This window comes from Megalopta genalis, chromosome 4 (genome assembly GCF_051020955.1).
Source record: "Megalopta genalis isolate 19385.01 chromosome 4, iyMegGena1_principal, whole genome shotgun sequence".
NCBI lineage: Eukaryota > Metazoa > Arthropoda > Insecta > Hymenoptera > Halictidae > Megalopta > Megalopta genalis.
In genome coordinates, this window is record NC_135016.1 from 15,401,213 (window position 1) to 15,423,672 (window position 22,460).

The 22,460-nt window shown below is 31.6% G+C and overlaps 1 protein-coding gene across 1 annotated transcript in view; it reads left to right on the forward strand.

Annotated features, from left to right (window-relative positions):
- LOC117217749 (potassium voltage-gated channel protein Shaw) overlaps nt 1–22,460 on the forward strand; it is a 111,399-nt gene that overhangs the window by 39,232 nt on the left and 49,707 nt on the right. Inside the window, exon 3 of the mRNA XM_033465609.2 lies at nt 21,541–21,993. Within this exon, the coding sequence (XP_033321500.2) occupies nt 21,541–21,993 (453 nt within the window). The remainder of the gene's footprint in view (nt 1–21,540; nt 21,994–22,460) is intronic.

Below are 22,460 nucleotides of genomic sequence, written 5' to 3' on the forward strand. Positions count from 1 at the left end.
AATAATAATAATAATTTTATAATATAACATTTACGGAAATCATAAAAATGGGAGTGAAAGACATCTATAACTGAAATCGGCAATTACTTAGTTGCTAACCCAATACAATGGACTAGTCGCTCTATCATCTAAAAAAGATTCAAATCATTTAGATTAGTTTGAACAAAGTTACTGCGTTTTAGTCCCATTTTAATCAATATATGCGATCATCTCCGGAACTATTTGTTATTTGGAAAAATGTTTCACACAAAACATTTTTTGCTTGTAAATGAAAACATTTAAGCTTGAAGGACACACGAAAGGCATCTTTACTTTTTTTTTTATAGAATAATATAATTTTGTATGCACTATTCAACGCGTCTCGGAATTCCAATCAGAAATGTGTCTAATCCAATCAGAAACCATCTACAACTCATTTTTCGAAAATGAAAAGAAAAAGAGAATGTATTATATGCATGCTGAAAATTTCATCGAAATTGATTGACCTTGACATAAGCTGCAAGCAATTAAAGATTTTCACAAACAATCTAAAACGGTAATTTTTACATCTTTCAGTGGCTGTAGCTTGACTATGCGTCGACCGATTTCAATAAAATTTTTAGCATGTATACAAGTTACCAAGATCTACGGAATACATTTTTTAAATTTTCGTTACAGGCTCAGATAAAAAATTAAAAAAACAAGAGTTTTTTATTTTCTTTCCTCATTCTAAGCAATAGCAAAATTTTAAAAAATCATTCTAGTTATAAACTGGTCCCTCAAATCTCATAAATTGGTCTCTCTGTCATCTGAACAAAGTTCAAGTCGCTTAGTCCAATTCTAAAAAAGTTATTGCGATTCGAAAAGTGTCCGAATATTAACGGAAGTCGCTGTATATACAGAGTGTGATGTAACTGCTGGCACAAACGAATATGTGTTGATTTTACGTCAACAAATAAGTCAAAAATATAGGATAAATTTTTTTATCCAAGGCTCTCTGTTTTCAAGAAAATGTAGGTTGAAGAAATAATACTATTGAATAGAAATCAAGTGGCGCGTCTGACCATGACATACTAGTTCTACTTGTTGTCCTACTGCAAGACATACAAAGCTGTCGGATATTTAAACTTATTTTTCTCGAAAACATAATCTTAAATGAAAAAATGTTACTCTTTCTTTTCGACTTATTTTTTGACGTAGGACCAGCAGTTACACGACATCCTGTATGTTGTATATACTATATTAGTTACATAATATTTCTTATTAGGTTTAATTGTGTAGATATACAGGGTATCCCAGGTTTTAATGTTCAAACTTTGTCAGTATATTCTATGGCACGAAGTAAGATAAAAATGTTATGTAAACATAGGTCATACAGAGCTTTATTAAGAAGTTATAACAAAAATTCAGAATAGGAATAGTAATCAACTAAAAAAAAAATAAAAAGTAAAAAAAAATCTTCGATCGATGTCAATCATGTATTGTCAACAACGGTTATTAATACATTTCGAAATGTATTAATAAACACAGCTTACATAAACACACGGCATGTGCTGATCTATTGAAGCCAATGCTCGCAGTAACAGCAAGTTGATTATTATTCCTCTATTCTGAATTTTTGTTATAACTTCTTAATAAAGCTCTATATGACCTATGTTTACATAACATTTTTTTCTTACTTTGTGCTATAGAATACACTAACAAAGTTTGAACATTAAAACCTGGGACACCCTGTATAGATATATTATGCGTGTTTATATCCATATCGTCGTAACTGGTGTAGATCGTTCGCATGGTTACGCATCGTTATGCATCGTAACAAGTCAATAATTTTCGGAAAACCCAAAAACTGGGTTGAAGTCGCTAGAAAATTAAGATCATGCTCACTGTTTTCTTCGATTATCGCCATGTTGTTCATTCGGAATTCCTTCCGAATGGATAAACAATCTAAATATAAATGCTTCCATAGCGTTCAAATAATAAAGGATATTATTTGAACGTCATGAAGCATTTACGTGGAAATATTCGTTGGAAACGGCCAGATTCGTGGGAAGACAATTCTTGGATTTTCCACGATAATGCTCCGTCGCACACGTCAATCCTGATACACGAAATTTTTGGCCAAAAACTCAACAGACAGTTCTTGATGGAAGGAGCTAATTTTGTCTGATTCTACACAATCTGCCTATGCACCAGAGAAATACGTTTGTCTACAATATATGCACAATATGAATCGTTCACAGACCAAATCGATTAACTCCATTTTCTGAAATATTTTAAGTTCAAGCGACGAAGCATTTGGTTCAGTCATAACTATTTTTATTTACAATAAATTTCCCAAGTAATACAGATTAACACCATTAAACAACAAATTAATATAAGTCATTGCAATAATGAAATCTGCGTTCTCAAGCAACTGCCACAGAAGCAAGTATGTGTGAATTATTATTAAATAATTATTTCAATTTAAGTGTCAGTTCTTTTTAGAAAAATAAATATTACACCGTTATGTGTCAAAGCAGATGAGTCGAATAATAATCTGATGGTTCTTCAATACTTTCAATAATTTTAATCTTTTAGAAAATGTAATATAGTACACTTTTTCTGCAATAAAAATATTTAAAGAGTGATTTGGATGTTATTACTTTCTTTCACTTGTCAAATCGATTAACTTCCTTAACCAGCCAAAAGTTGTGATATTAATAACAATTACACCAAGGCTATTCTATCTTTATACGAAAGCAACATTTGTATTTATACATTATGCAATATTTATTTAAATTTTCATTTTAATGGGAACTTTGAAAAACAATGTATATTGTTTCATCACATTTCTCCACTTTCTGTTTTATGGAGTTAATTGATTTGACAAGTGAGCAGTTCATATACAGGGTGTCCCAAAAATGTCTTCAAAGCTAAGTAACTTTTTTTCCTTTGTGAAAATGCAATCTGCGGCTTTGTTTACAAATTATTAACGAAAAACACTGTCCAATGAGAGGTGACGGCGAGAGAGAGAAAGAGAGAGAGAGAGTTCGCAGCACGAGGCCTTAACAGAAGGTCGGGATGGGGACTCGAGCCGCGTTCGAAGTATTGAACAAGTCACGAAGCGTGAACTTTCCGGATATTTTTTTACTACGTAAAAGTGATATTTTTAAGAAAAACGCTGTTCACCCTTACTTTAGAACGTCTGATGAATATTTACTAATTTTTCGGACCTGAAATAATGTGTAGTTTAACCGTGACAACCGTTTTAATTTTCTGGTGTGCATGACACCTCATGTGTACCATATGAAATTTTGATGCAAGGTGTACAGTGAAGATTAACAAAATTCGTAAATGATATTTTAATTTAAATAATTCCGTGCCCGAACAGAATTCAGCGAATGATTCGCAAAGCTGATTTAATAATACATTATTGCGTTAAGGAACGTAAAGAATTTGTTTATAAGAGAAATATGAAAAATATTATCAATAAGAAACGTACGCACTGACCTGATACAACGAACAGCTGATCCCAGGTCGATGACCGCAACATTCGAGGGATACTGTCGGAGGAACTTCTGGTATGGTCTTTTACGAAGTTCACTTACACTGCACTGTCACCAAACACTGATCACTTAATCAATCACTGATAATCCGAATCACTTGTGGAAAATATGAAAATCACTGAGACTCGTTCATGGATCGTTTATTCGACGCGTTCGTTCGGGGATACCCCCATATTTCACTATGCTCGTACTTAAAGACACTTCTTCGTTCGGAGATTGAGATACGAAAGTATGATTTCTTATTTTAAAGATGATAACATCAATTTTGATGAAGTATTAGATTGGTGCATATGAAATGTCGGATTTTTAAATGAATATATAAAACTGCATATCTTTTTTGCAAAGTTGTTTATTTAATCAAAATATGCTCCATTTGCTTCCATACACTTTTCCCAACGAGATTTTAATGCATAGATACCTGTCTTCAAGAAATTCTCTGATCTTTAGGATCAATAAATTCTGGTATGGAATTTTTCAAACTGTCTTCATTTTCATACTGTTTAGCCCGTAAAAACTGTTCTAAATGTTGAAAAAAATGAAAGTCGGTTGGCGAAAGATCCGACGAATAAGCTGGGTGTGCAGCAAGATTTCATATTCTAATTCATTTAATTTCGCAATTGTTTTGTACGACGTACGCGGCCGAACGTTGTCGTGAAGAAGTATTGGGCTATGCCGATTAACAAGCGATAGCCGTATAATTTTCAATTTTTCATGCATTTCATCAATGTACTGGAAGTACTTTTCGGCTGTAATTATCTTCTCAGTTCGAAGGAATGAGTAGTGAATCACATTCGTTTCCACCAATGCTTCCAAAGCATCATTTTTCGCAGACGTTCTGGGTTTTCCACGCGTTTCATTTTGTAAGGAAAAATCACAATAATAATAATAATCACAAAAATCACAACAATATTCTCCCCAAACGTCTGGTTTATATTGCGTGCAACTTTTGCAGCATTGTTACCAAGTTTATACTCTTATAAAAAAATTACACACACGAATATCGGTTGAATTCATATTCTTGCGAAATTCAAAACAAATAACAAAATGGAACACTTTTAAGAAAATCTTCTTTGTTGAAATGTAACTCTGGCAATGGACAGTACAACTATAAACGCGGCTATGCCAAAGACAAAAAAGCATAACGAAAACAGAGAGACAAACGCTCACATGTAGAGAAAATCCGACATATCATATGCACCAACCTAATAGTTTTACAAGTTCCTGCTACTTTTCTTTATATAATGTGTGTATACATCTTTTTGCTGTATGAGTGCAGTGACATTTCGTTTCCTATCCCCTTTAACACTTAGACATTGTGATTCATATGTATTGGACCGTTCTCTTATGTTTCTCTACTTCCTTTTGAACCGCCGATTGTTCGGTCAGTCCTCGTAGCATACTGTGACATCGACCACAAGAAGCTTCTCTTAGTCTTTGATCACCAGGTCTGGTTCCTTGAGCTTGTTGCCCCGTATCGATTCGTGATTCGCGAACTTCGACTGCGAAGTGCTAGGTTTGATAGATTGGTTCTGCCACAATTCTGTACTTGTATTTTCCAGGACTATTCTAACTGATCCCGATATTTTGGAGCTTTAGCAGGTTGATGTTTGAAACAGAACTGACATGGCTGTAAAATCTATGTGCAAGTGTATTTACTTCTATATGTGGAAGTATTTGTATTACTAGCTGCTGTAATTGAATGATTGAATGATGTGAGAGAAGTAAGAGTCTCGATTCATTGAATGATCAAATAATGTATGAGAAGTGAGATTCGAAAAAAATGTAACGTATTATTTAATAATAAACATTTGGAGGACCTAGAAAATCAAATACATGAAGGTTTGTATACCGCCAAAAACGACCATTGTGTTGTTTTTGATATTCCTTATCTCAGCGTCACGGTATTCAGAGTAAACTCTGTACTTTCTAATTTACTGAACTATTGATTATCCTTAATTTTAAAAGAAATTTTGTTCGACATTATATGAGTTGTGTCAAGGGGTACTTTGGTTTGGAAGGCTATTTTTCAAACAATTTCTACGATTTTTTTAGAAAGGAACTATTAATATTTTTTTTAAAGAAATGAGAATTACGTACATTACATTTTGTTTGATTGAAAGTGTTTTACAAAAATTGTATCGAATATAGACAGAATTTATTCTCTGGATTTATTTCCAGCAATTACAGTGAAAAGGAAAATTAAATCAACAGAAGTGCTTTTTGCAAAAAATAATAATTTATTTATATATCGTCTTAGGAAATGAAAGAGAGTAGAGCGGTATATGTTAATTTACACATTTTTTAATGTAATAAACATTAGTTGAGTAAGTTTTATTATACTTTATTTAATTTTCCAGTTGTATACATCTGTTAAAAGACAATAGCATTTTTCAAACTTGACTAAATGACTTGAATCTTTTACAGATGATACAGGGACTAGTCTACTACACAATGATTGAAATCTTTTTCTTGATGCTGCTCTTACTTGGAGTGACATTAGAAACTCTCGTATTTAATTTTCTTATCTGAGCGTATAATAAAAATTAAAAAATTTTAGATCTTTTGTAGATTTTTTGTTAATCTCAATAATTTATATGCATGCTAAAAATTTTATCGAAATTGGTTGACGTTGTTACGAGTTACAACAAATCAAAGGTAGTAAAAATCGCAGTTTTGTCACGATTTTTGACACTTTTGACCAAAAACTGTAAAAAATCTGCAGTTTTTTAAATCTTTCAATACCTGTAGCTTGACTCTGGGACATGACCGATTTCAATCAGAAATACAGCATGCATATAAGTTACTGAGATCCTTCAAATGATTCATTTAAATTTTTCATTAGAGGCTCAGATAAAAAAAGTTAAAAAACGAGAGTTTTTTGACTATTTTTGTCATTACAAGTAAGAACAAAATTAAGAAAATTTTAATCATTTATAATGGATCCATCATCTAAAAAAGATTCAAGTCATTTAGTTTAGTTTGAAACAAGTTACTGTGTCTTAAAAGATAAGTTTTAGAAGCTAACAAATACTTTCGTCAGCCACTATAGTTTCACACTATATGGAGAATAGAGAACTTGAGTGAGTTTATAATAACCACACCTTATTTCAAATTCTGATTGCAATTAAAAACGTATTGCATTCATTACCATTTATTATTGATAAAGAACATTTTTATAAACGGTTTTGTTTCACGAACTATATATTATAAATAAAATATTGAACTTGATTTTTCAAATTGTTCACAAATTGAAACATACTATCGAGGGGAACAAATAATCCGACCTGCTTATGTTTGAAATTGCAATGCAGTTGGATTAGCACAGCTCTGATTTTAAATACAAGACAGAGAAATCAATTCAGTTTTGGCTTTCGAATCGTGAAGATCTAACTTGGCTTGCGATTTCATTAAAAAGTGTATGGTCGTAAGAAACTATTAAAAAGTGTGCTTTAAAAAGTGCTACTTTACATCGTATTCAATAATGCCGATGAAGAAAATTACATGATTAGAATTAGATAATTGTATGCTGAATCACTCGAAACAATCGATGAAAGAAAAGAAAAAAAGTTGCGTTTCAGAATTTTATAGAAAAATTTGTTTTTGTAAAAATTATTTGTATTACGTAAATATAAAAATAGCATATCAATTTTAATGACGATAGCCATATAACGAAATACTCATATACATATACAGGAAGTTTACTATTTTACAAAAGCAGTTTGCAACGATGATTTCTTATTCTATCAAATATAATGCTACGCCACGAAAGATTTCTATAAACAGTTCTATTTATAATGAAAAAACATATAAATAATTGAATCCGACCGAAAAACATATAAAATATTGAATCCGGCCACTACAGTAAATTTTCTTTAATTGGCGCTCAGATTGTACACAAAACTGGAAAATTTGGGAAGAGGAGATAAGATTATTCGAGCCTTGTGGCTCGTTTTTATAGTTACCGATTGTCAACAAATAACGGAGAATTAAGTAAATTAGGAAGAATTTACTTGTTCAAGTTTTTATCGAAATTGGATACAAAGGTAACTATTTGTCACGATGTCACGTGAAACTTTGCCTAAAAGCCAACGCAATGTAAAGGGGTAACATATCCAACTATAATTACAGATTCTTTCATTTTCTGTACGAATAAATTATCACTTTTCATAAAAAGCGGCGACCATGCTACGCATATTTCGTACAAGGATTAAATGAAAAGGGAGACTAGTCTTAAATCAGCGAAGAAAACTGCGAAAGTGTCCTCGTGTGGGTGCTCGCGAATGTGAAAGTTAAACGTGCGAGTCTAAGCTTTGTATTTCAAGATTCACGTTATAGGGTACGATCTTACGCTGGAATGGTACTGCTAGGCGCTTACTGTGTTATTTTATGACAGCTGCGAAAACAGTGCATCGCTTAATCCTTTACAATTTGACCCGAGCTTCTAGACTTCGCGTTCACTTACTGGAACGGAAAATTTAGGACGGAACGTACGTGGCTTGTCCAGGATGGTGTGACATGTTTGTTCCACTTCCTCCGTGACCAAGTTATTTCTTTTCCACGTGTTATTTTATCCTCGGAGATTCGATGTGTACACATCTGACAACGTTGCGTCTAAGTGATTTGAGCTCGGTATGACACCTGCTATTTGTGATATCGACATTTGTTCTCGCTCTTTCCGCACGTTCCAGTGTAATTTCATTTCGAAATGCGTTTACGCATTCATAATTCAACCGGATTTCACAACTATTACGCCACTTTTTATCCTTCAGATATAAATTCCTGCCATTCGTCTGCTTTTTCTTTTTTTTTGTTCTTACTTTGTTACTTTAATATCTTGTAGATTAATGGGCTAGTTGAAACTTTATTAATTATGTATTTCTGTTTTTTCTTTACTCACAAAATACATGTGTATATATGTTATTTTTAAAACATACGTGTTCGATAATAAATACAACCGTAATTGTCAAATTAAAAATCTGTTTCATCATTACTTTTTTAATAATATAATTTCGTAAGTAGACTGCGAATCTTTATGCGAAAGAAAAATCGTTTTAGTTAATTGTGAGAAATTTGAATTAATTGAAAATGTTTCTTTTTCTTTAACAATTGTAATAAGTTGAATAAGTTTATAGTAATTGAAACTTATTAACTTGAAAATTTTGGAAATTGTTTTCTTTTTATCCTGCAAAAACAAAAGGAAATATGTGTTATGAATTGATATTGTACGAATAGCAGATAGAATACGCGCGCGGTAACAATATTTAGTTCTCAACTTCTGTCGACGTTTACGTAGGTGTGGATTTTTTAGATTAGATTGACGTACGTAACGATTAAAAAACGAATTGGAAAAGGTACTGCTGTCATATGGCCTCTCTGCCATTTAGTGCTAGCTTATCGAAACCCCGCATTTCTGTCCACCACTGTGTACCGAGGTTAATCGTTTCTAAATACTTGATTCCGTCAGTCGGACACGCCATTGGCGCGGTGAAATTTTATTCATGCATTGCAGTTTTACGCAAATTTTAGAACCACTTGAAATATAAAAAATCACGTAAAAGTTAATCCTCCGCTTGCTGAAGCTTGTTCCTAAATTTGATTTATATCGCATAATACAGGTTTCGAAATATTTGGAATGCTACTCGCACAGCAGGTGTAACCAATTTGGTTACAATTCTACTAATTATGACGAGACTTTAGATTGATTGTGTGTTATTCATCAGTACAACCTTATTTACTGGCAAAGTAATGCACAGTGTATTTGTTAAATATTATATGAAATATTAAGGTCATAACGTGCTCAGTTCACTATTTTTTCTTTTCTTTCAACGACGTTTTCTTATTTTTTATTTAAATTTATCTTTTGTATAAATTGTCATGGTGTTACTAAATAACGTTCAAATTGATTATCAATTTTAAAAAAGAGCAAAAATGCCTTACAATTGCAAACCAAATATTAGGACACTTAACGTTAATTGAATAGTTTTCTGGTTATTACGAGACCAGCACAGCTTATTATTATGTAGCATATTAGGATTAATTTAGTTCCATACAAAAACTGTAATAGTGCAAATTTGAGGGAGGCGAGCAAATTTTCTCATCGCTGGTTGTCAGAATAATTTAGTTTACGCAACATTTTTTAAATGAGATCATTTCCTACGTTTAATGTTATAAAACACTATGTATAATAATTCCAGGCTTAACTGGTAGCAAATCCTTCTAAAATGTGAAATTACTTTCGTTATCATATACTGTACGTAGTTTCAAAAGAAATATTTGAAAACGTGCAATGAAACCTGCCCATTGTGTTTTAAACTTAATTAACTTAGGAGAGCGTTATAAGTTCTTGTAACTGCTTTAAATGTATCTGAACTTATCCCATTAAATACCTATCTATTGATTACTGTTAATCAATATTACGTAACCTTACTGACTTTATTTCTTCTCCCTTTGGTGATGATGAATCTTAAAAGGTTTTCCATGCTCTAATTATAACAAGTCCAATAAATTATAACGATGCTACATCGAGGCTTAGGTTTTGTAATAGATTGGAAAGAATCTTGGTCGAAAGATAATAGTTAATACTGTTGCGCTAATATCTTATTTGTATAATTTCAGCAATTTTTTTATGTTTTCTTTGCAATTTATAAAGATCTATATATATATATACAAAATATACAATAAAATGATGAAAAAAAACTGTTTGATTATGGCAAATTGATCAACATGTCAGATTAGATTCTTTTCTTATGCTAGTTACTGATCTTTGTATTGCATTTTTCGTTGCATAATAGAAATGATATTATATTGTTATTTTCAATAACTTGTGAATGGAGAAACTTGATGAAGATGAAAATTTTTGGTTGATTCTAATAGGGACTGTAGTCGGACATGTGCTAAATGCGTACTTAAAATTTTGAGTAAATTGATCAAGTAGGTTTCGAGATATCGAAACTATATCCTTCACGAATATGCAAACAAAAATTAATTTTTTCAAAATTAACTCTAGAATACTCTCTTAAGTTTGAAGAAATAATTCCACGTATTGTGGATGACATGGTAGTGAATGTCAAAATGATGAATCGCCAATTTTTTAATTTACGGTTATTTAGATTATAAAGATACATGTATGAGTTATTTATTCAATGTATGTGTTACTTGCGTCAAATATGACAGTAATATTCGTTAAAAATCAGAATAAATGTGTTATTGTTATTTTTATAAACTGATATAAAACAGCTGTTTTTATATAGTTCTCCGCAAAATCTAGTGTTAATGTGTTTCTGAATACCAGTTGAAGAAGGACTCTGTCATTCTCGAGAAATATATAGGTTTATCGTGTTTTAGAGTGTGTACACAAGAGTTTGAATCTATATATACCGCGGAGAAACATTTTCCGTAGTGAAAACTCGATAAAGCGTACTATTCGAACCGCACATCCGAAAACTTCGGCGTTTTAACTGACACTGAGCAGGAATTAGAGCGTGCTTATGCGTTCTAAGTTATGTGTGATGGAGGCGACATACCAGATCGCTGAATTAGTTTATCCAGTTTTCACCATCGGAAACAAATATATAACAGAGGAGACAGAAGCTTTAGACACGTTTTCATATTAAACGTTTCCAGATTCTGCTGCATTGCTCACATTTGAGCCGTTTATTTTGCAAGTGGCATAAGTCACTTTTTCTTTTTTTACATGAAAAGATACCGTTCAATTGTAATTAGTGTTACCATTAACTCGATTTTTTTGAAAAAGTGTCTTATGCCACTTTCAAAATAAACGGCTCATTTCTTAACGCAATATTCACATTAACATCCATATTTTCCTTGCTTTAACCGGTTAGCTGTTACAGTCTTTATGAAGACAGTAATTATTAGACACGCTGTATTATTTATGTCCTACTAAAATTATTTAAAAAAGAATAAACTTTCTATTTGGTTTCTATTTCAATCTGGTATATGTAATTTTTATTTAATAAAACGTATATTGATTAACGGTATGTGAAATTTCTTAACATATGATAGTATACGATACAGTGATGTGTTTGGTTATAAATAATTTTCGGCAATAAATCTAAACTACTTTAACGAGAAAACGTACCGAAAGGAACGTTTAAATAAGCTATTTGTGCTCCTTACAATTAATATTGCAATTACTGTGCCTACTTCTTAAATAATTGTTCATAAAAATGATGATATTTCTGGATTCTCAATTCACATTTTTAATAACTGTTTCACAAATTGGCTTGAAACATGATAAAAAATTAATTTACTGAATCGATTGTCATCGATAATATATGTTTAATATACATACATTTTCATAAATAATTTCTCTAGAAATGACGGAATTATTAAATTGCTCATAAAATATTGAAATATATGTTGAAATCAATATCCTTTCTTCTCCAAATCGAATAGCTTTCTTACAAACAGAAGTCTTAACATAAAAAAAAGGTGCATCATTTTGGGTCGCATAAACCACTAACATAAGCATAATTTTTTTAACGACCCAACGTCTTGATCCACAATTTGGCATCTTTTGAGTAATATAGTAAATCTTTGATGGATTGGTTGTCCTCCGGATTATCATTCAGGATGCTTTGTACGCTGTAATTTCGTCTATTGGTGATATATCTTCGTGAGTGACTGATGAAAGTACTCTACCTGATGTGTTTTACAGGATAGTCTTTTTAACCTTCTTGCGGTGTTTGTAAAGGCTTGCAAAGAGTGTTAATGGTGTTCGGGTGACATAGACGCGACTAAAACATTACGTGCATATCTATAGAAAGTGCACTGTAATATAATAGTGCACGGTTTAATTTACATGAAATTCGTTTAAATTTCGAATCTTGGCCTTCACTTTTGGGCATACAACATTTGAGCCGTTTATTTTGAAAGTGGCATAAGTCACTTTGTTTTTAAGTCGATATATTCAAGGGTTTGCGTTTTAACACGTTTAAAAATATGGATGCTAACTTTCGAGAAGATTTACTTGTATTTGTTATCTCAGGATACTGATATTTTTCTCAGTATAAATAATTTCGTATAAACATTAAAAAATCACCACTTTTCATTACGGTATAGTGACTCTCTTATGCCACTTTCAAAATAAACAGCTCATTTATCTCAAGTGCGCTCGATTATATCTATTTTCTTTTTACTTTGTCGAGCTGTGCTCGAGTCCGTTCTTGGTAGGAAAAAATGTGATTCCGTCCGCGAGAATTTTTGTGTTGACTCCTGACTCGGTGTAAATTTAACCGTGCACAAGTCTCTTAAAATACTACAGAAATTATTCTGCTTTGAGAAAAAGCTTTTGAAAATACTCAACGGATGAAGATCAATATTCAATAAAATGAACAATTCTAGGTCACATATCACGATGTTAATTGTATTGGTAAAATGTATTAAGATTGTGGAAAAATAAAACAGTGATTGCTCGTTCGAATTTGTTTTTAGTTTCAATTTCAGTAGCTTATTTACTGTGTGCAGTAATTAATTCGTAGATCATAAACCCACAGTAACTAGCACCAGAACTCTTTTTTCTGTCATCTAATATTCAATGAAGATTTGATACTTGTTTCATGGGAAAATTATGTCAATAAAATTAACTTTGAAATTTACCCTTAAGTTCTGAAGAAGTATCGATTAAATTGCTGAAGTTGTTCCGAAAAATTCCGAAGAACCATCCACAGAGCACAATAATTAGCACCATCACCCTAAGTGATTTTCATAAAGTAGCCATTCGAGCTACACGTTAGTCGATTATTTTACGCATTTTTTAAGTACATCTCTTTTGTCATAAGTTTCTTTTTCTACTGCAATAGTATATCCGCAAAACTTTTAATGTGCGCACTGCACAGTCTTGGAAAAAGAATTTATATGAACTCGTACTTGTCGATTCTCGGTTTCTCTGCTTAAAAGAACTGTTTTTCGTACGGCCGAGCTGCGACTATAGCCTATGCTTGCTGCCACAGTCAGTTGCATAGTACAGCTGCATAACTAGGACGTGGGTACAGCGGTGCGAGTGGTCACGAATCCGAGTCCTTATCGTCAGTACTATCCAGCGAGGTAGAGCTTTAGGAATCGCCGACTGTTTTCGTTTTCTAACTCGCTGGCCTCTGAATTGCTACAAAGATACGTAGATATGCAAATACACATAGCAAGCCCAGCTATTGCGAATGTTAATGCAGATATTATTATAAACGTTTTGATCAAATGCATACAATAAGTAATAGTAAATATATAACTTACTTACAATAAGTAAGTATAAGTAATAGTAAAAATACAAATTGAAAATACACAAGGAATTCATGCTTTTGCACATTTCTTGAAATCAAAGTCATCCTATTGCAGGCAGAGTTGGGCATTAATCAATTATATTTTGATGATTACTGTAGTTGATTACTGAAAGTAAGCATAGTAATCATAATCATTAATCATGTAATCATCATGGGGAGTAATCTAATAATCATATAATCATCACAGGGAGAAATCTAATAATCATGTAATCATCACAGGGAGTAATCTAATAATCTTGCACGCCGTTTGTAATCTGAATCATTAATCAGAAATCTGTAATTATTTGAATGATTACCTTATTCACCTTATACTTTATGTAGATATACGGTGAATGTGTTACATATTACATATGTAATAAATATCCTAATAAGCATTGGACGTCTCTTAGGTCTTTACGTCCATTTTAGCTCTGAACGTCGTACGCCCTAAAATGGACGTCTTTAAGACGTCTTATTCCAATTCAGGTTGTCTTTAAGACGTTCCAAATGTCCTATGAACGGCCTACGGACGATCTAGAACCATCCTGTGTGACAAATCAAGACGTCGCTTAGACGTCTACAGGACTTCTTAAAGATGTCCATATGACGTCTTGATTTGTAAGACAGGACATTTCTAGGCCGTTCGTAAGCCGTTCATAGGACATTCGCGACATCTTTGTGCTATCTAGGATGTATCTTCCAAAAGATATTCACAATATTCTTTATTGTTGTTTATATAAACAAAAAAATTACCAATTCAATCATAATCAAAAGTATATAATCATATTGTGATTAATGATTATTGAATTAATCATGGTGCTTGATGACAATGATTTTGATTACTCCTATTAACCATTAATCAATCTTCAATCATTAATTAGATTACGTTTTGCCCGACTCTAATTGCAGGTCATATTCAGCCTTTTTCAAATCAAGTACAACCTTTTGCAAATCAAAGTCATTTTATGGGTCTCGAGAGTGAAATTACGTAAATATAACTTCAAATGTCTTTTGAAAATTGCTTTGGGGATTACTGTAGAATGTAATCGCTGTAATCTTCCATAAGATCCAGGATCAGCGTTACCTTGCTGGTCAAACACGGCTCGTTTCGCTATTTCAACCATCTTCAATGATGATCCAAATTACGGTTTTTCAAAAATTAAATTCTATCGGAATAGTGTTTTTTCATGGATGTTATTTAATTATTTTGTCACACAGACGCAGGTACTATTAACCTTTAGACTGCCGTTATTATACCATATGGAGTCACTAATATTGTTCCGTATTTTGGAGAGTAGGTAGTTCTCTTCCATCTGGCTCGATTTATGAGAAACAATATTTCGTGAGAAAAATTATTAATGGTGTAGTCTACACCATCTGACAATATATTAGATTTCTTGAGTATTTTTTCTCACAAATCAATTCAGATGGAAGGGAACTACTTATTCTCCAAAATGCGGTACAATATTAGTGATTTCATATGACATAATTCCGGCAGCGTGAAGGTTGAATAAATATTTCAAGTTTATTATGGTTGTTTTTTTGCAGTGACAGAACTTTGAATTGAAATAAAACGCACCAAAATTTAAGCTTGAAGCCAAATATATTTCATTTGGGAGATAATTTTACTATAATACATTTAAGTTTTGAAAATGATTACCGGCGTATATCCATCGTGGCTAGCTCCGATGAATAGAATGCCATTAGTCCAATTTTTAACCACTTTTTCAAGTAATTGGGAATGTATTTCGTTAACAACACCAGTAACGTTTGTTTCCAAAGCGTAGCGTACTCTGTTACTATCACTTACAGCACCGACATTTTCTTCCATAGGTAATGTTGTTCGAAATTTATCAATAGTTCGACGAATAAGTTGCTCTGATGAACAGTTATGTCTATCGTAAAATGTTCGGAATTTGTAAACGTTGTTATGGATTCATTCTATCCGTGATGATTTGCCAAAGCTTACTGAACTGAAATGTCAAAACAGGATATTATCTATCGAATGTTAAATGACAGATAACTCTATCGAAAGTTCTATCACTCTCTAAAAAAAAGAACACGCTTTACATATATAAAATTAAATAAAACAATTCAGTACAATAAATTTACATCGGATTTCATTTTTATCAGAATAGTTAGATAAAACAAAGTAGAAGAACTTCATTCGCGAAAAAGTTAATTTGTTCTACGAACAGGTGAATTTTCTTTGCAAAACGGTGAACCTGACTTGCAAAATGGTGTGTATACAATAATTTGAAAAAGGATGAATTTGAAGTGCAAAACCTGTGCTAGTATTGATATAATACTTTGACTGCCACCGAGCAATTTAAAAAATTCCATAAAATCAAAGTAATTTATTTAATGTAATAAAAATTGAGAAGTTAATACGTACGGTAGTCGGTGCTGCTTATGGTTCATTTCTACGCACCGGCGAGCCAAACACGAGCCGAACGTATTTATAGTATATGCATTATATTGATATGGCTTAATGCACGGTTTAATGCATCAGCAATAATTGTTTAAACTTTTGCATGAAGCCCTATTGTATCCAAATGTTTATATATTTGGTTAAAATCGAATGTAAATACTTCGCTAAATTTACCAAATGTACGTAAATTTAAGTATCAGACTGGTGAGTGAATTACCGTGAAATGATCAAAGCTCCAGCATTGTGTCAAAGGATCGAAATTTCGTTCACGTATGTAGACTCGCGCGACTATAAATAAGTACTCATGGTTCTCGTTTTACACAGTACATTTTCCGTCTTTTTTTTAGACTCGTTCTATTGATAGCTACACGATATTTCTAACACATTTGATTCGCGCTCACGCCGCTCTTTACACACGTTTTATTTACTTTCACACGGTTGAGAAAACGTTTATCGACGATCGGAGTCAATAACGAGTAAAGTGTCGATATGAAAAAGAAAAATATTATTTGTTAGCATCCCGAACACTTTCTGATACATCAACGACTGTTAAAGCGAACCGAAGATTTTACTTTCAAAAGAGAAAATCGAATATGTTTGTACATTTGCTTAACATGACTTGTTGTTGCTATTTTACAGCAAATTCTGAACGTTATCACAGCTGTGCCAACGAAGTGCACTTTACTTTTATGGAATTTATTAAATATAACGTGTATAATAATTGCCTTTTCATTTCTTGCTCGTGTTCGGTGCAAACTTTATAGTACAAATCAATTATTACAGAATTTTCTACAAGTTACGCATTCAGTATATACAGGGTGTCCAAACTTTTCCAAAAAATATAAACTGACAACGATTAGTGTTTCGTCGACACTGCGAACTAATTTAATAACATTGTAATTCAATTACATAATTCATAACTTCCAATTAATTCAATAACCAATTATTTTCATCACGAGTGAAATTGTAATACAATGTAATTAAAATACATTTCAATTGAAATACAATGTAATTAAAATACATTTCAATTGAAATACAATGTAATTAAAATACAATACACTTTTATGATTTTTAATTAAATGATTTCTTAATTAAATACAAAACTTAATTATCATTTACAAATGAAATATTTACTTAATTTGTAATTTATTTATGAAAACTACTGTACATACAGGACACAACAATGATATCCTTCTGTTTGAAGTTTACACATGGTTTTTTTAAATCTCTAATTACGTATTATTATTTTTAATTCATAATTTTAATTCAATCATATATAATTCATAATTAATGTCATTGAATTAGTTAATATTTTGTAGTTGTGTATAATATTTATATGAATGGAGATCTGAATTACGAATTCCAGGATATTTATCGAATAGAGATCTGTATTACGAATTACAATGTAATTAAATCATAATGTAATTGAATTACTTTGTACCTACAATTCCTTGAGTAGTTTCAGTTGAAATTTTGCACAACTCTGTTTGCTGAGGCATACTTCCTGTCACTAGTACATTCGTAATAACAGTCGACATGAAATGAAGTTATTACATTAGGTATAGATCAAGAAAGCAGACCGTTATCATTTTTTAGTTTTGTCGTAACTTTTTAGTAAAGTATATATAAATCAATGATCATATAACATTTTTCCTTATTTTTACTTGTAGAATACGCCAATAAAATTTTGCGTTGTAAATTGGGCCACCCTGTATAAATGATTGTATACAAATTAAAGAAAAATAGAAGACTGCGGACTTGTCTTTCAACTACATACGAGCGGATTATAATAATATGGGAGACATAATTAGCATACAAATATTTATTAAATATGTAACAAAGCTGACGCAATGGCAATACATTCGAATGGAACAGGAATTACGGTGAAAAACGCTAATATTGGGATAGTAAATCATTTTTATCTGGCAATATCATAATTTTGTCCATCACCAAAAAAAAATATATAAAGTGAGGTATAATATTAAGACATGATTTCCTGTTAACAACGATATACATTTTATACACGTAATTTACAACATTTGTTTAATAATTTTAAATGAAATAATGTCCGTTTTTAATGGTGATTTAATATTTGAGCACTTTTAAGACTTAATAATATTTATGTTCAAAAATCTTCTTGATTGATAACTTCTATTGAACGGTGAAGATTGTTGCAATTTGTTCTTTTGAAATATTCAATACTGATATTATTCCAATTTTGCTTCGACATTGTTTCAACATTTCGCTTTAAATTATTACAGTATATTTTATTTGTTAATCTGCTTCATTCCATAGTTTCTTAGCAGGGTTAACGTCATGTGCTTAAAGTGATGGATATTTACAGTAATTTTTTACCGTAAAACAACAATATTTTAAATTATCAAGAATTCCCGTAATTGTTATAAATTACAGTAAACTTTCCTAAGAACGAAAAACGACTATAGCCCACCTCTCTGATCTCAGAAAGAATACATTATAGACTAGATTATGTAGATCATGCTCCAGTTGGATGGTGCCGGAACAAAGCATGATTCAGTAGAGGTACGAATCTCATAAAATTTCCATATATGGACATTTTCGGATCGTACCCACCGTTTTTTCATACTATATATATTCAGCCTTGATTTCGAACCCACTTCGGATGGTACGAAAAGTGAAAACAGAAAGGAAAAGTCATTAGGCTACATCACGATTACCTTTCCCTATTATGAAACCTTAATAACAGCTTCATTTTAATAACGTTTAAAAACAGAATGTGAATGTGAATGTATCATTTATATGTCGAAGTATGTACAAAAAGTATGTGAAATTTATACAAAATTTATAAAAAATAGTATGCTATAATGCAAGAGAAAACAATATAATACGATATAATACGACATAATATGACATAATATGATATAATACGATATAATACGATATGATTCGGTATATAAATCGGAATAATACGGTATAATACGACATGATGCGGTACAATTAGATATAATTCAATATAATACGATACAATTCGATATAATACGACATAATATGATATAATACAATATAATACGATATGATTCGATATAATTCGAAATAATATGATATAATACGACATGATGCGATACAATTTGATATAATTCGATATAATAGGATATAATTCGATATAATACGATATAATACGATATAATACGATATGATACAATATAATATGTTATAATATAATACAGTATAATATTATTATATTATATTGTATATTGTATTTTGTATAATTAATATAATTCAATATACTTCAATACAATACAATATAATGCAATATAATTGGAGGATAATTGTGTAATAATTTGAATTTGAATTACAATACGTAACAATAGTTTTTTCTTTCCTTACAATCGTTAAATGATGCCTTCTTGAGATAAAATTCTTCTAAACTTTACAATATGTGATGAGAGGGGTTCGGATCTTCGATATTTGAATCATTTGAAATATTACGAAGTTAAAGCAATTTTTACTCTTTCTCCACAGTCAGTCGGTACATTATGTAGATTTTGAGCGAAATCCATAACTAATTTAATTGAATCTATTAACGCAAACACATTTGTACGTCGATCGTGCACATTTCTGTCTAGCTCCCATTGGTCCACATATTTTCTATAATAATATGCATTTGCATAAACATCTGCAGCCTAGTTATGAATTATGTAAATAAAATTTATACTACTATTAACTAAAAACAGTGTTTGTCTGGATACTAGAGTTGCTCGCTCTGAATTAAAAATTCTGTATATTATCAATATTAATGTTAATCGATAAAAAAGGAAGCTCGCTTTTACTAACTTTTTGGAGATGTTAGAGGGACTAAGTTACTGTACAATTACTAAAATACCTTTCTTTAATTTTGCTATTACTTAGAACAACAACAAGAATAATAGACCACGTTTTTAACGTTTTTATCGTTCTATAAAATTTTCAGCGTGCATATTAGATTCAGAGCTCAACAAAACATGTTTTTTAAATTTTCGTATTTTAAAATTTCGTTTAAAATTTTCGTTTTTTACTTTTTGTGATTTAATAAAAAAATTTTGAAGAATTATTGTAGCCGCTGCACAGTAAATCAGCATCTCGAACATCTCCAAAAATTCAAGTAGTTTAGTCTAGTTTTAAATAAGTTGTACAATTTTAAAACTGTACGAATACTTTTTGCAGCAACTATACGTATACTTCGTTTGTTAACTTCGAGGCCTACTATATTTCTATAGAACATAGATTCTGTTGTCAACGATTTTGATGTATGTACATATCTATAAACTTAAGGTCAAGCATAAATTTCGTTTGTAAGGACAACGCAGGCTTTGCAAGAAATAATCGAAGTTTGAATCTTCGGAGTTCAAGATCCTTTGAAGATCATATCACAGCACATATTGGAATATATTTCTTTTTAAGCAATGTGATACGATACGAAAATGTAACGTAGTTATTAAAAAGAAAACATCGATGACATTGAAAACTACGAAAGAAAATAACATTTTAAAAATGAAACCCCTAGGAATACCGACCACGTGATACCATTCAAATTACGCACAAAAAATCTTTTGCTTTGTGTATTCAAATATGTGACCGCAGAAAATTTTTCACTTTAATAAAAAAATATCAAACGTTTCTTAATAACAGTAATTTGAGAAAAATTTTTTCATACATTTTTCATTCTTATAAAAATATAATTGACTTTTGTTTGCTTCTTTGATGTATAAACGTACAGTAAAGAATACTTAATTTCATTAACTGCACGTACACCCCCTCCAAAAGTATTAGGACACCTGCTGATTTAGTATTAATTGTAATTTTTCATTCAGTTTAGATAATGTTTTGTGTTTATTATTAAGTCTTATTGCATCGTATTACATAAAGTACACATTAAGTTAGAAGTGTTTGCCACTTATGCAATTAGTTTACCCATTTATTGCATTTTGTTCAGTTCATTGCGTACGATATGTTTTTTAAATACATATATCAAAGATAATAAAGAAACTAATAAAACGGATACCGAAGTTAGCCCAAGAAATAATTAAAAAACGCGGTGGAATATCGTCGAAAAGAACACTTAATATTCTTTTATAAGATATTGACGTTATATTTATTATGATGTTAAATTTCTTCAATTTATTTCAAAGTTAATTGTATTAAACTGTAATATATGTTACATGTGTATCTATTGGTTTCCCCAATTTATTTAATTTTCTGTGAGTCCTTTAATACTTTTGGAGGGGAGTGTCAGTAACTGGTATACTATAAACTATGCAAGAATTTATCCAAGATTTTCTATCTGTTCCAGGTGGAGCCGTGTTGCTGGAGTACTTACAGCATCCACAGAGATACCAAAGCAACGCTAGCGATACTCGACAAGCTTGATGTAGAAGGCGAGAAGCTAAGCGATGAGGAAATCGCGCGGCTTTTCGGCTACGATGAGGAATACAACAGAGGGACCTTATCGAGATGGCAAAAACTACGGCCAAGGATCTGGGCTCTTTTTGACGAGCCATACTCATCCCTCACGGCGAAGTGTATAGCCGGTGCTTCGATACTTTTCATCTGCCTCTCGGTTCTCTGTTTCTGCCTGAAGAGTCACACGACAACGAAACGCTCGAGAAACAATCAACGGCATCCGGAATTGTTTCAATCGGAATCGACTTGGAACAAGGACAACGTTGATTCATACCCCGTGCTCTTTTACCTCGAGCACACGTGTAACGCGTGGTTCACTTTGGAAATTATCATTCGCTGCTTGGTGCGTATCGAAATTACTTCCTACAAAAGCAGCCACGTTTGCATACACAGTCCATCACAAAAGTCCATGTACAATACACAGTGGTACCGATCGCGATTGCAGTAGGTCGGTAAGCGAAGGGAATACAACCCCTGGCAATAAGGGCTTGGCCGGAAGCAATAGTGACGAATTAATTTAAGGAAACGAGATTGCTTGCACCTCAAATTCTACGACATAAATATAAAAGATTTGTCGATTTTAAAATGAACATATATTGATTAAATACTCGATACAATTAATATTTTAGTTTGTTTTCTTGAAACAACTAGAAAACAAAGAAAAGTACAGTAAATTCTCTTCAATATTGTCCCTCACCTTGTAAACAAAAATGGACAACTTGGGAAGAGGAGATACGATTATTCGTGCCTCGCGACTCATTTTTATAATTGTCAACAATTATGAAACGAGGTGCAAGGCTCAAATAATCG